The sequence below is a fragment of the Hipposideros armiger genome, unplaced genomic scaffold, assembly GCF_001890085.2.
Source record: "Hipposideros armiger isolate ML-2016 unplaced genomic scaffold, ASM189008v1 scaffold_1047, whole genome shotgun sequence".
In the NCBI taxonomy this organism is placed as follows: Eukaryota; Metazoa; Chordata; class Mammalia; order Chiroptera; family Hipposideridae; genus Hipposideros; species Hipposideros armiger.
In genome coordinates, this window is record NW_017732397.1 from 340,424 (window position 1) to 355,135 (window position 14,712).

At 33.6% G+C, this 14,712-nt stretch overlaps 1 protein-coding gene and 1 pseudogene across 1 annotated transcript in view; both read right to left on the reverse strand.

Annotated features, from left to right (window-relative positions):
• Positions 1 to 616: 616 nt before the first annotated feature.
• LOC109376085 (myogenic factor 5 pseudogene) lies at positions 617 to 2,419 on the reverse strand (annotated as a pseudogene).
• Positions 2,420 to 5,078: 2,659 nt separating this feature from the next.
• UFL1 (UFM1 specific ligase 1) overlaps positions 5,079 to 14,712 on the reverse strand; it is a 30,820-nt gene continuing 21,186 nt past the window's right edge. The window contains exons 12-19 of the mRNA XM_019631786.1: positions 12,934 to 13,050; positions 10,048 to 10,165; positions 8,748 to 8,914; positions 8,533 to 8,663; positions 7,457 to 7,537; positions 7,049 to 7,134; positions 6,351 to 6,531; positions 5,079 to 5,722 (exon numbers count right to left, since the gene is read on the reverse strand). Coding sequence (XP_019487331.1) covers positions 5,504 to 5,722; positions 6,351 to 6,531; positions 7,049 to 7,134; positions 7,457 to 7,537; positions 8,533 to 8,663; positions 8,748 to 8,914; positions 10,048 to 10,165; positions 12,934 to 13,050 — 1,100 coding nt within the window. The 3' untranslated portion in view covers positions 5,079 to 5,503. The remainder of the gene's footprint in view (positions 5,723 to 6,350; positions 6,532 to 7,048; positions 7,135 to 7,456; positions 7,538 to 8,532; positions 8,664 to 8,747; positions 8,915 to 10,047; positions 10,166 to 12,933; positions 13,051 to 14,712) is intronic.

The following is a 14,712-nucleotide window of genomic DNA, read 5'->3' on the forward strand; positions in this document are numbered from 1 at the left end:
TAACGTGCTTTTTCTTCTTTACATTGAATAACAAGAATCATAAGAGAAAACCTTTGGGACCTTTGTCTTAGCTTGACTAGTCAGAGGGTTTTGCTTGGTGGACTAGCATCTGAATAAACAAAATTATTTCAGAGCCAAGCAGACTGCCTCCTTTCTGTGCAAGACATGTTGCCCATGTTTCTCTTCTACTAGAGGCTGGGGAAAAAACCTGTACATGTTTTTTGTTTGTTTGTTTGTTTTTTTCTTTCTCCATTTTTTTTTTTTTTTAAGCTGAGCCATCCTGCTACCTGGTGGCAGCTCAGCGGCTGCTCAGCTCGGGCTGGATCTTTCTCCATTTAAACAATTTTATTTATGGTGGAATTTCCAAAATGTCTTATATCTTGAAATTATCCATAAAGTACTATTTTGTGCTTACATTAAAAAGATATATTTCTTATCAGAAAAGATCAATATGTTAGCCATTAGGCAGTATTGTTATATAGTTTTATTTAATTCAATATAATCAGGGTTAAAGAGAAAAAACAAACAAAAAAATATTTAAAGTTTCCTGTAACTGATTTCCAGCTGTTCTAATGTTTTGAAGAAAAAATAAAGATCTAAACACCAGAGATAATATTTTGATAAGTAATATTTATACAAAATATAAGTTAAGCATTGTAACCAGCTACCTTCAATGAATGGCCCCATATCAGAAATAATCTTATTAGAACTATGTATCTAAAGCAAAGAAGGAAAAGAAGGAAGGGAGGAGGGAAAAGGGGAGGAAGAGAAAAGAAATAAAGTATTAATTGCAATGGTGAGTTATTTAGTTAAATATACTTTCTTATAAAGTGGCAAGGTGATATGTACACATTTACAACTGAAAGGAAATCTGTACACAGGTTGTCTTGCTTTTGGACTCTTTGGGCCTCCTTCCTCCTGTGTAAAAGGCCCTCCTGGCAGAACTGAGTGAGACTAGAGTTTTAGTTTATAGCACATGAAATGTGCTGCAACTAGAGGCCCCTGGCGTCGCAGGCTGTGAATCGGTGCTGGCAACTGGGGAGAGAGAGGCCGAGTCCTGGAGAGGCAGCCCGGGTTGCTCTGCATTGGTGATCTGATCCACTATGCTGGGTAAGCATTCCAGGCTGGAGAAGGAGCTTTTATCTGTGGCATATACATTTGGTATATCAGGACAGTAGATGCTGTCAAAACTGCTGCTTTTTCTGGACCAGACAGGGCTGTTACATTTAGGCATGCAGTCCGGGCAGTTGGAGGTGGGGCTGGTGGGTTCGGAGCAGCTCTGTCCGGGCAGGCTGTAGTAGTTCTCCACCTGCTCCCTCAGCAGCTCCTGCAGACTCTCGATGTAGCGGATGGCATTCCTGAGGATCTCCACGTTGGGCAGCCTCTGGTTGGGGTTGGTCGTGGTGCACCTACCTCTTGAGCATCTCGAAAGCCTGGTTGACCTTCTTCAGGAGTCTGCGCTCACGCATGGTGGCCGCCTTCCGCCTATCCATGGTCGTGGACTTTCTCTTGCATGCTTTGCAGGCCCACATGAGGCAGTGGCCGGCCAGGTGGTGGCCTGTAGGTTCTCGCACGTGCTCATCCTTGTCTGAACCTTGCAGCTCTGCTTTGTGCGCCTGGAAGGCAGCCACTCGTGGCTCAAACTCATCCCTGAATTCGCCCTCCGGGGACGGGATACAGGAGCCGTCATAGAATACTCAGAAGACGAGAACTGACAGCCAGCCATCATGTCCATCCTCTATGGTGAAGCCGGCGGGGTACCTGGACAGCAGTGAGAGAGATGAGGGAGAAACTTGAGCCTGAAGCAGCTGCTGGACAGCAAACCTCGGGCGAAGCTCCCTGGTCGGTTTCTCTGGTAATTAACAAGGGCAGACGCCTGGCGGCCTGGGTCTCCTGTACATGTTTTTTACGTCCACATTTTACTTCTCAGAAAGGGGAGACGATTTCACAAATAATATACACATTTTAAAGGATTTTGGTTAATTGTCAAACTGCTTGCCACAATGGGTGATCTTTCTACAAGACAAATCTAATCACCTTATTTTTCTGGTTAGTTGAATCTTTTAAAAGCTTCCTTGTTTTCAGCATAATGGTTAAACTTTTTAGTTTCGTGTATAAGGCATTCATGATGCCCCTCTGGTCTCTCCAGCTTCATCTTACACTACTTCCCCAGGCCATTTATTTCTCACACTTTAGGGTTTCTCAAAGGTCTCATTTCCTATCAATTCATGTCTTAGTACTTCTAAATCTTTTCTCTGCTCCGAAATGTCTGCCGTGCCTTCCCCGATCTTCACCAGGCCAATCCTATTTTTCCTTCAGGACTCACTCAGTTCAAGTCATCTGCAACCTGTTCAAGTCCCCTTCCAGCTGTGCAACAGTGTGACTTTCATTTCTTCTCCCACAGCATCCTCTGATTACTTCTCTGAAAACACTGTGTATATTAAAGTATAATTGTTGAATCTTGCCATCTTCATGAAAGCAAGGCATACTTTTAAGATTTACACTAGTGTTCCTGGTACTGAGCTGTCATCCAGGATCCAGATTGTTGAGCTGAGGATTTAAATGCACCCTGTCCTCCTTCCTTCCATCACACCACAACACAATCCCTTCCTGCTCGTCAAATACACACGCACGTCAAGTTCTACTACTAATCACTGAGGAGAAATAGAGGTCAAATAGAGGCAAGACTGGTAAGACAAATAAAGCACAACACTGGGAACTTACAAAGATTTAACACATGTAGTTATTCCTTTTTTAAAGTGATGTAAATGCAGTAAACACTGTGATTCTGAAACCAGAAAATCTGGGTTTCTTTCTTAGGTGGTTTGCAAGAAGCTTCTTCTGGGTTCGAATTATTCTTTGGTTTTGCTTCGTGTGACCTTCAAGGTAGAGCAATTAGTATGAATCTGAAGGCCATTTTCACAGCCACTTTAACAATGCTTCCAGATTTCTGTGGAAAATGCATATCCTAGTTTATGTGTGTTTTTATTTCATTTCTCATATATACTGGGCTAAATGCATCATAGGTATTAAAGAAAGCAAAATTTCCATTGTTCCCACCCCCTACTCAATTCACATGTTAGTTCTTAATAGAAAACAATTCCATTTGGCCCTGGGTTGTGGCATTTCTGAGGAAGGAATGACTGTTCCTTCTCAATCTATAGGCTGCACTATGCTATACTTTAGATAATTGTACTTGGACCTCATCCTTGGTGCTTTATGGTCTAACTAAAGTACATTTTCTAAAAGGTTCAAGGTGGTTCTACATCAGGTTAAGCAACTTCCACATTTACTGTTTTAATTTAGCATTAAAGTCTTTTCTAAAAATATACCGTGATTATGATAAGATATGCCACTCTTCACTGAATCTTCTGATGGTTATGAGGTTTCCTTGATTCTTCAAAAACACATGGTGTGGAGATGAAAACACATGAACATGAATACATGAGCACTTCATTCAAGTGTCTCTGCTGTATGTACAATAGAAAGAAGTCGTAGATAAGAGTCTAACTGCACATTGGCTGAAATTGGGCTAACTGAAAATGTTCACTACGCTGAAATGGCTCATGAGTGGCAAACTTGCAAGGAGTGCAGGCCACTGAAGACTACGGGACTGTTTTTGTGTAAGAAAAACAGGGTAAAATCCTTTAAACATGTTCAGAATAAGAATTAAAAAGGTAAATACATATAATACATGTATCAATTAATCCTAGTAATAATTAAAATAGAATCTTCAAAGTACCACTAAACTTAATAGAAACAGGTAACTTTATTTTTAATAACATTCTTAAATTTGCCCATTAACAGCATAGCAGATAAACATTTAACAATTTTTATTTTATTAAGGAAATTAGATTTTACATACAAAATCAGCTATATAATTTTATTTACAAAAAATAAAAACTTATTTACTGTGAAACACAAAAAACATTTAATGCAAACAAAATAAGACAGAATGGTTTCCTTTTGTTTCATAATCTCTATTTTATTTTCACAAATTAAGAAAGTCTAAATGGTCTGATTTTTTTTTTTTTTTTGCTTTGTGATCTAGTTTGACAAAAACATGGATTACTTTGGTATCTGCTGAAACAAATGATAAAGTTCTTAAGCAAAGATAAAAAATTATGTTGGGTATTTGATATTTTGGAAGTTGAATAAACAAATCTAATTGGAGTGTGTGGTCAGAGAGGACTGGTCATATTTCTTTCTTTGCTCACATGAAATTCATTAATAAAAAATTACCAATGAAAAAACATTTAAAAATGTTACATTCCTATCAACTTTTATAAGTTTGCAATTATATAATTCCTTTCACTCAGTGCTAATACTTTGTCTAGAATTAGAGTAGATTGATTTGTATTCAAACATTTAAAAGAGTTTTAAATGCTATATAAGGAATTATATAAAATAGTATTTTTTAATAGTCAAGGTTTAAGTTCCTATTATATTCAAAATAAATTCTTTTGATATAAATTGTTGCTTAAATTTCACTATGTTGAAATGATGCTCCAAAGAAATATTTTGGTTTTAATTAGTTTATTTAGTTTAATTAGTTTTAACTACTAATAATCTTTAGAAAAAAAAGAATCTACTTTTTTTTAAGGGTTTCTTTCGATTTTTTAAAAAAGAAGCCCCAATGATTTAAATGCACTTATAAGTCCCTCTACAACAAAGTATTAGGTGCTATAGTGACTATTGAGATAATAAATGAAATTTAGAAATGCAAACTGGGTTAAAAAAATATTTGCATAAAATTATTAGTTATCTCAATGTTAACATGTGCCTTATACTTATTAGCGGTAAATTTGATTTCTTCTCTTACAGCATCTTGTCAGCATCTTGTTTTAGAACAGAGCATAGCAATGCATGGGCCCCTCACGTGTTCTACACTCGCAAGGGCATCCATAATGCTTCCAACCACATAAAAGCTCACTCCTGCGGGGGAGATAGGAGGCCCTCTATCTGCCAGAAATAAAGCGAGGGCTTACAATAAAAAAATATATATATATGTTGCAAATTTCTGTATTTTAAGTCTAAAGCATTCTCTATTAATTTTTAAATAAAATACACAATTTTCATTTTTGACATCAAAGGGTTTTTCTTTTCTTAAAAACATGACCACATTTTAAGTTTCTCTTTAATATGTATAAATATAATGATGTCACTTGAAATCTAATAACACGTCGAATGAGCTCTATTGTAGAAATTAAAGACATCAGAAAATTTATTCTTCACTCAGCATCTGGAACAAAAATAAACCTAAAACATGTAATTTTTAGAATTATAATGTCAAAAAGAAAGGTTCCATGGAGAATTCAATTTACAGAAATTCACATTTTTAAAAGATTTACATTAAAAACAACACTACTGTTTTAACTAAATTGTATGTGTGTAAGTGGCTATAGGGGGCATTGAAGACTGTAAAGTGAATATTTTTTATAACCACTCACCATTAACTTTGGGAAAAAAATGTTTACTATATGGCAAAAGTAATTTAAGATGATTACTCTTCTGTTACAGATGATTTTCTGGATTTGAGAACCAGATCTTTAATGGATGAAGAAAGTGCTTGTAGCTCTTTACGAGTAGTACTGGTGCTTTCTTCTTGTTCTTTGTCTAATTCATCACTGAAGGGATCATCTCCCTGCCCAGTCTTCTTATTTTGATTAACTAAATGCTTTACAACCAAACCTTGATACTTTAACAAAAGGCTGTGCTGGTCCTGTGAAAAGAGGAAGGAGAAGAAGTTAAACATGATTTTATTTTCTGTGGAACAAAGTAGGATTTTTTCAACCTATACACATTGAAGGTCTTCATCTTTACAAATCACTGGCCATTAAGTAGAAAGCTGAATCTGGCAAGGTCCTTGCTCTCAAGGAATTCACAGTTTAGGAGAGAGAAAACACTAATACAGACTATTTTCACAGTTGATTCAGTTAGGTCCTATCACCAAAGATACAGTCAAAGTGATGCAAGTTCAAAGAAACCAAAATTACATTTAGCTGAGCAGTTTCTCAGAAAATTTATATAGGATAAGACTTATTGAGCTGGCCCTTGAAGGACAGTTTAAATCTGATTAAGATGAAATGGAAGACTGGACATTATCATATCTTTTCAAAAAGCTAATTTCCAAATTCAGAATATTCTTTACCATGGATTTTGTAGGATCTTAAAAGATTCTTGAGCTATACTGAGTTTTTAAAATCAATCTCCTAATTCACTGTTTGCATATAAGGAAACAGGAAGATGATGTTAATATGTCTTAGTGTTCACAATGATTCACATCTATCCACTTAAAATATTAGAATTTAAAAGCTTTAAAAGTTTTAAGTGCACCGAAAGTGCAATACCTCTGGAATTTTACTATTAAGAAAAGCAATGATCTGCGGGACACATCTTCCAGGTGCGTGGAGCATGCTGTGGGTTGAGAACTGAAACAACAGGACTGATGTGAGGTGCAGAATAAGAGCTGGGTCTTCTGTGACTTTCAGCTGTTCAGCCAGGGCTTGTCGATGCTGGAACAGTATCTGCCTAAACAAAAATAAAAACACAGATTCTCATCAATTTTGGTTTTCCTTTTGTATTCATTTTTAACTGCTCTAATTTAATTATCTAGTTCCATAAACATTTTAAGCGACCTTTTAAATATGGGATACAGACACACAGAACCCTAAGTGGCATGGATAATATGCTAGAAAATTATAGAAAAAAAAAACAATATAGCAGGGACACTCAAAGTATGCTATTTATTTTGAGTTGTTGGGGCTCAAACAGAAATGCATTGATTTAAATAGGTTTCCTGTAAAGAAGGTCTCAAAGCTAATAAAAAGATCCCAGGCTTGATCAACTACGGGATTAAGGAACCCTGCTACCATATCAAGATGGGTCAGAGAACGACGCTGAAGGATATTAAGACTGAATATGCTTGAAGATCTACAACTATTTAGATACAACAGTTCTCTCTGCAACTTTCAGATAGTCAAATTCCAATTTCAGGTGTGAAATATAACTGATCTAAGAATTTATTAATAACAGAGGTTAATGTTACCTTTCCCGTTTTTTGTCTCCCCTTTTCATCATAATATCACAAGTTTCTGCTGCAGAATCCAGACAAGAAAGAAAGTCTTCTATGCTCTGAAAAGTTATTTAATACCACAATTTATTTTATAAACAGATTGACTAAAGAAATACAGGCATTTAATACTGTTTTGATTTTACGCCCTAAATACAATTTTTTAGAAACAGGTTATTTTGTCATTAAATTTGAAATTCTGATTTAGGACTTTAAAGAGGATAGGTAAACTAACCCTAGCTTGGTCTCCCCCACCCCATCCCAAAAAGCTATCTGGGAGCAGAATGCTGCTTTTAGATTTAGTTTACAATTATTCTGATAAAAATCTACTCAAAGATCACAAATTCTAACTCCAATAGCTAAACAGAATCAAACTTTACTTACCTTTTCATTCAGGGAGCTATGGAGTTTTGTGAGAGCTACTTTAGTTTCTTCTGATAATTTACTTAAAATTTTTTTTCTTACCTATGGGGGAAAAAAATTCTTGAAAATTGTGTCTTTGACATGTGATAGATATAAGATCAAACAAAACAGAACAAAAAAATTATTTATTACTATAAGAAAATGTTGAATGGAGTTCATCTTTGTTCTTCAATTTTAGATCTCAAACTAAAGATAAAAATATGCTAAAAACATTCTCAAATCAGAAAGCTAGCCAACAGCCAGCTAGCCAAAGAGGCTAGATGCAGCCTATTCCTCCCATCTGCTTCAGCAATATAAGACGATGAGTATGAGGGGATGTATGTATGTGTGAGTGTGCGTGTGTGTGTGTGAGAGAGGGGGGGGGAGGGAACTCTCTTTAGAGATTAGATTAATTCTCTGTAGAATTAGTCTAAATATTGAAACAAGATAGTGTCACTAAATGAAAATGACTGCAAAGTTATGGAATCTGGCATCAACATTGTTAAGGGACTTGCAGCTCAGCAGGAGAAGGGGCTGTGACAACAATAATTAGGAAAAAATAAAACTGTTGATGTAATTAAGCATAATTACTTTTTTTAAATAATTTTTTTAATTTTTCAATTATAGTTGACATACTATAAGTTTCAAGCGTACAATATAGTGAATAGATATTTATATAACTTACTAAGTGGTCACCCCAATAAGTCTACTACCCATCTAACACCATACACTATTACAATATTACTGACTACATTCTCTATGCTATTCTTTATATCTCCATGACTTTTTTTTTTTTGCTATTTATAACCATATATTTTTAAAATATTTTTTTCCTCCTATATAATCTTTTTTAATGGACTGGTTATATTACTAATCCCACTAGCAGCTGTATATACATTGTACCAAACTTGACCTAAAAAATCTTATAGATTTTTGTCCCTAAAAATCCTTTCCTGTATTTTATTTCCCTTTTGAACTATTTCAGATGCGAGAAACTAAAATATGCTCAAATTTCAAAACAAAACACATCAAGAATGGCAATAATATCACTAACATACTTCACTTGTAATGGCTGCAGGATCGTCAACTGCCATCATTAAATCCGAAGCTAGGAAGTTGAAAATGAGATTAGTGACATCGGTACAGACTGTCTTTAGCAAGTGCTTGGTAAGAGCAGTCTGTGTGTCATCTGAAAAATAAAGATGCTTTATTAAAACGAATGTCCAAGTAAAATTATGAGAACCAAGGAATGAGAAAATAGTATGAAGTATACCTGTAAAGAACTTCATCCCTTTTTCAAATAATCGAATATTATTGTAAAGATTTGAAACCTCTTCTTGCAAGTCCTTCACTGTGCGCTTTCTACCAGTTCCAGAGGCAGAAGTTGTTGAAGACATGAATACTGAACGTACCACCTCGAGGTAAATTTTATTCAGAGGTCTGGACACAAGATAAACATCTTTTGTTTATTAGAAGGTACTGGATTTACATTGATAAAAAAAATTTTCTTTTATGGAAATAGTCTTAAGAAAAGGTCTCAATTTTTTTAAGCAAAGATTAATTTGGAGAATAGCTCACAAGAATTTGTCCTCCAATCCCAGGAATTACAACTTAAATGGATTATTTTCCTCAATTTTAAAGTACTCAAAGTTATTGCATTAAAGACAACAAAAACAACAACAAAAGCTTCCACTCAAAGCAGCTTTTAAAAATTAATTTGGAGAATAGTAGACTATAAATCTGTTCCCCATTCTCAGGAATAATAACTTAAATTCTCAGTTTCTAAAATACTATAAAGGTAATGTATTTTTTTAAAAACCCTATTTATGCTCAACTCAGAAAAGATTAAAGACAAATGGCAAATGATTAATAACTATTTCACCTTCTTACATATGAAAAATATGATTATGTACAAAATGTTTATGTACAAAAACTATTCACATAAATTTAAAAAAATCTCACTAGAATAGCTAAATTTCTAAATTCAAAAAGTTAGATGCATTGGGCTACTGGATGGCACTTATAGAAGCTTACACATTGGGACTATCTTGTGGAAGACCACGTGAGTTAGTAGTGGTCAAGTTAAACACAATTCTTTTGACTTCCTGTAGAAAAATAAGTAGCCTGGCTTATTTCAAGTTGGTGCTGTTTGAATCCATTCTCTTCAAAAGCAGCTTGTGGCTTCATCTTCTGCCTACAAGTGCACTGTGTCAAATCCAGATAGAAAATGATCTTTTCCTCCTTTAGACTGACTTCTCATACTATGGAAAAAATCAGCCAGTGATTAGTGCTGGTGGTTTCCTCCCAATTAGGACTGTCAGGTCAGTGAATAAGGACACCTCCACACGCTCCCCTTTTATTTCCCATATTGCCTTGACCAAAGCACTTAACATGTTGGCTGAACTGCCTCTGCAGGCAAACAAAGTCTGGAATTTAGTGGCTAGATTAAATTCTAAGAGAATTTCAAAAGAGAACACCTAAAATATGTTTCCTGTCATCTTGGTGAAAATTTTATTTAATAACTCACTAAATTTATATCATCAAAAAGAAAAAAAATATGTTTTTATACTTGCTTTATTAAATACTCGGCAAGTTCAGAAATAAACTCCTCAGGGGCATCTTGTATGCGTTTTCTTAAAAAATCTTCAATCTCATCCTGAAACATAAAAGTGATTTCTGGTTTCTTCTTTCCTGTAATAGAAATGAACAATGAGAAAAAGCAATAAGAAAACAAACAAATGAGCAACCTAAAAGCAAATTATTTTCCATTAACATATTTAATAAGGTGGTAATTCACTGCCTTTCATAAAGACTGATATTAATTTTTATGTGAACAAAACTGCCAATGTCAAATACCAATAAATTATAAAAAATTTAAAAAATAGGATACATAGTGAAATTTCTTTTGATTAATAATTTTCTAACATTATTTAATGACTGTTTTCTACAAGTCAATCAGAAAATAATAAAGATGCTTTCCCCCAATTTAACTTGGATGATGCAAATAGTTAGAAATTAAAACAATCTACTGAATGGAAAAAATCTTTTAGGAAAGGATAAATTCTCTTCGCTGAACAATGGATACTGAGTAGAATTTTTTATAAAACTAAATGTTTACTAAAAATCAAATCATCCTTATAATTTACAGAAGAGCTTTAGGAAAAGTCTTTATAGTCAGTCCACAACTCAAGTAGAATTAAGCTAAAAATTGTCTTTTTTGCAAAGGCATAGATTAAAACAAAAGCCTCATAATTTTATACCCATAATTTATTTTTGCTCTCACAAAAATAACTCTATATTAAGGAAAGTTTGTATGCAGCTACTGTAATGAAAATAATTGCTAATTATGGAAATGTTATGTCTACTCGTTTACTTGGAAAAGTATAAATTGCAGATAAAGAAAGTTAACAATATTTCCATTAATTACAAAATTTAAAGGCATTATTTCCAGCTAAATTAGTTACTGACTCTAAAAATGAAACCTTAGGAGTAAAAATAAAATAGCTCAAAAATCAATTTTCATTATGCATCAAGATGTAAGTAGTTGAGATCACAGATTTAGAATAGATGGGTACTGTCTTATCCATTCCTGATCTTTCACACCAAAGAGTTTCAGATCTTTCTGTTTGCTTCCTACAGGCATTTAAAGTTATTAATTGTATTTCCTTCTAGTTTTATACTGAGTTGATCCTATATTTTAGCTGAGAACCTAATTATATCCCCCATTTCAGAAATTACAACATGACCATTTTTCAAAAGCAATGAAATTACATTTTTTTAGGTAGAATGGTTTTATTGTGCTTTTATAGCCCTTCTCCATAATCTATGTATAAAAAGAGTATCACATGCCCCATTTAATAATTACTTAAGGCCACAGATATTAGAGAAATTTTTTCTTAAATGCACCTTTATTCCCACCCCTACTGCATCTGGGGAATAGAGAAATCCATTTATCAATGAAAAATTAAAACCCACATAGGACAGCATTATTATTATTTCAAATAAGGGTAGAGCTAGTAGTTTCTATGAAGATACTCTCGTTTAATTAATATTGTTTTATGCACAATGAGAATAGTAGCTGTTTTCACCTATCAGAATACTTTAAAGACAGATCTTAAGCAACTGTTCTATTACAAGTAGTAGCACAGTAACAACTGAAGCCATGTCATTTGATATCTATATCTCCCAATTCTAACCCACATAAAATGAACTCTGTGGAAGAGGTAAAATAAATCTCAAATTATCATTATTTCAATTTTTCCCCCTTTTTGCTGGGGAAAAACTATCATGAAACTTATAGTTCCATTAAATTATTATTATTTTTTTAAATTAACCAAGTAGGATGTCACTTCCTAACTTCACCACACCAAACACTTAACAAAGTATAGAAAAAGAAAGAATCACATGCTTAATTCTACCCCTTAGACAGGAAGCAACTAACCAATCAGGTGTTACCATAAAAAAGTAAATGTGTACAAAATTAATGTTTCCTACTTAAATTTGCAGAAATATACCTTTCATAAAATATTATAATTTGTTTTGCAAAGCAGTGGGAAACCATAAAAATGACTATGCAAGCTGAAACTATGCAAAGTGTTCTTAATAAACAATGGGAAAATTCACGATTGCTCTGTGGTCTTTTAAAAAAGTTTGTGAAAACATTAAAAGCTCTTACTGGTCGTTATAAATGTATCAGGAAATGAAAAATAAAACTAATGTTTATAATTTAGTACATTGTAATTTAGCTCAGAAACACTGACAATGAAAGTGTTTTATTTCTTTGTAAAATAAACAATAAACAATAGTTTGGGCAGTGCTTGCTCTGTCCGCACCCTGTAATTTACAATCCAGAGTGAGCATCCATGCCTTGGCAAGTTGTCATACTCCTTTCTTAACTCTAGGTCCGCTTCCAACTTTCAGTGTCGTGAAGTTTTCTGCCAACTTCACATCCTTTAAGATATTTTCTTCCTTTTTGTCACAACCACTGTACGTAAAGTGAATAAGAAACGCACAGTGAGAGCTCGCTCAAGAGTGCGAGCTCTGAGCAACAGTGGTTTGAGTCCCAGCCCGAGCTGAGCTGCCAATGACTCAGCTAAAAAAAAGAAAAGAAATGCACAGTGATCAATCACTGATAAACTGAAATAAGTGATGATGTGATTGTCATAGATCATGAGGGACATGTTATTTATGTGCCGATTTATGGGCTGAGGATCTAGCATGGAAATTAGTACTTTATACAATTACTCGCCATTAATATACCCTGGTAACTGAAATGTAAACCATGTTGTTGGGAGATTAATATCATTTAAGTAAGCTGTGGTAACTGAAATGTATGCCCAATCAAACTGCAAAACACGGACTTCCTACATAAGCATATACACTTAACTGTATGCACTGTAAGAAAATATGTTTAAAAAAATCATGCATAAACAAAGAAAGAGTAAAATAATGTTACTAACCAGCGTGAGATGACTCATCATCACTATCATCATCTTTTCTTCCTTTCTTCTTGATTTTCTTAATTTTGTACTCTCTGGCATTGCTAACACCTCCTCCTCTCACACTTCCACTGCCCTCTGGTGGAAAATGACATTAGTTAGTATTACCTAACTTAACTGCTATTTTTAGCAAATGATGACACTATATGGTCATATTTAACTTTACAGCAGAAAAATAAAAGCCAAACAATTAAATAAACGTTTAGCCACTTTTTAATGTCGAAGTTTCTCTATCAAAAGTTTTATAAGTTCAACCAATAAAAATGTAATAAATAATAAAACTATGAAAGTTCTTGAATTTGGGCAACTCCCTTAGATAGCTTACCTGCTCTAAATGCAGTCTCTTCCTCCTTCTCTAGTGACCCTCTTTTCTGTAGATTTATCTGACATTTTTCTGGCCAAACTCATTCCTTTATCTCCTTCCCAGCTTTCCCCAAAGTAAATGTGCCCTCATTTGCTCATCTGTTACCACAGAGATTAATATCCCCTATTACAGTATTTCACAAATTTAATCATACTAGGTTTTGTCTTCTTTGTTGAAAAATTATTACCCATGTTTACCAGAGACATCCTGATTCTCCCACCACCCAACAAGACAATGAACTGCTGGAGAGCAGGAGGCATGTTCCACTAATATTTGTATCCTTGGGGTTCAAGCAATGCTTGACACATAACAGGAGCTCAATAAATATTTATAGAGCACCTGAAAATGTGGACCATGAATATTAAATTGGTTAAATAGAAAAATATACCTATCAATCACCTATTGGTTAAATGAAGACTAAAAAAAACAAATTATGAAACAAACTAAAACACCATAAATAAAAGTAAAAAATGTTATTGAGCTATTTGTCTTAGATATTTACATTTAAAATATCTATTCAACAAAATAGAATACTTATCTAATAGTGGGATTGAAACACAGAAAACTATTAAAACTATATTTTTCATAAAAGATTCATTTTTTCAATAAAATAAAATAATTTCATAACGATCTTTTTCTAAATTCTAAGTAGAATTCCTTTAGAATTTATCATAGCCTATAAGTTCTATTAATTTATTTTTCCTTGTTTTTATGATAAAAAATACAATTTTCAAAAGCACAAGTCTAAAATGAATGTGCTTTTATTACATTTGGTAACAAGTTTCTTATGAGGAAAACTTTCATGTTTGACACTATTCCATGCTTTGTAATTCAACTATTACAATACAAGTAGTACTGCCCCTGAGAACAAAATGCCAGGTGACTCTGAATTTTTAAAAGGAAATAAAATAGACTAGTTATACTGACATAAGGGCAACCAAGTAATCAAGGTGAATTTATAACTATCTTCAAATAATATGATAAAATATGCATGGCTGTGAATACTGTGATTTATTGCAAAACTGTAGAAAAAGGTTTTGAAGGGGAAAGAAATGATCTCAAAGAAACGGGAGTAAATTCCCACAGCAAATAAAAATTAAGTTTTTATAACACATGTTCAATATGCTGGTTTATTAATTAAATACGCTGAATATCTAATTTATTTAACCCTGATATAGCTAATAAACTAATAAAATTGTTCCTAATATAAATATTATAAGAAATACATGTTAGTTTCCAAATGCAAATTACCAGTATACCAGTGCTACCTAGAATGATTTCCAGTGACTCTAAATTTAAAAAAAGAAATTTAAAGAGAAAGTATCTCCTTGGAAAATTCATTCATTCAAAAAATATTTATAGAGAATGTAAAATAT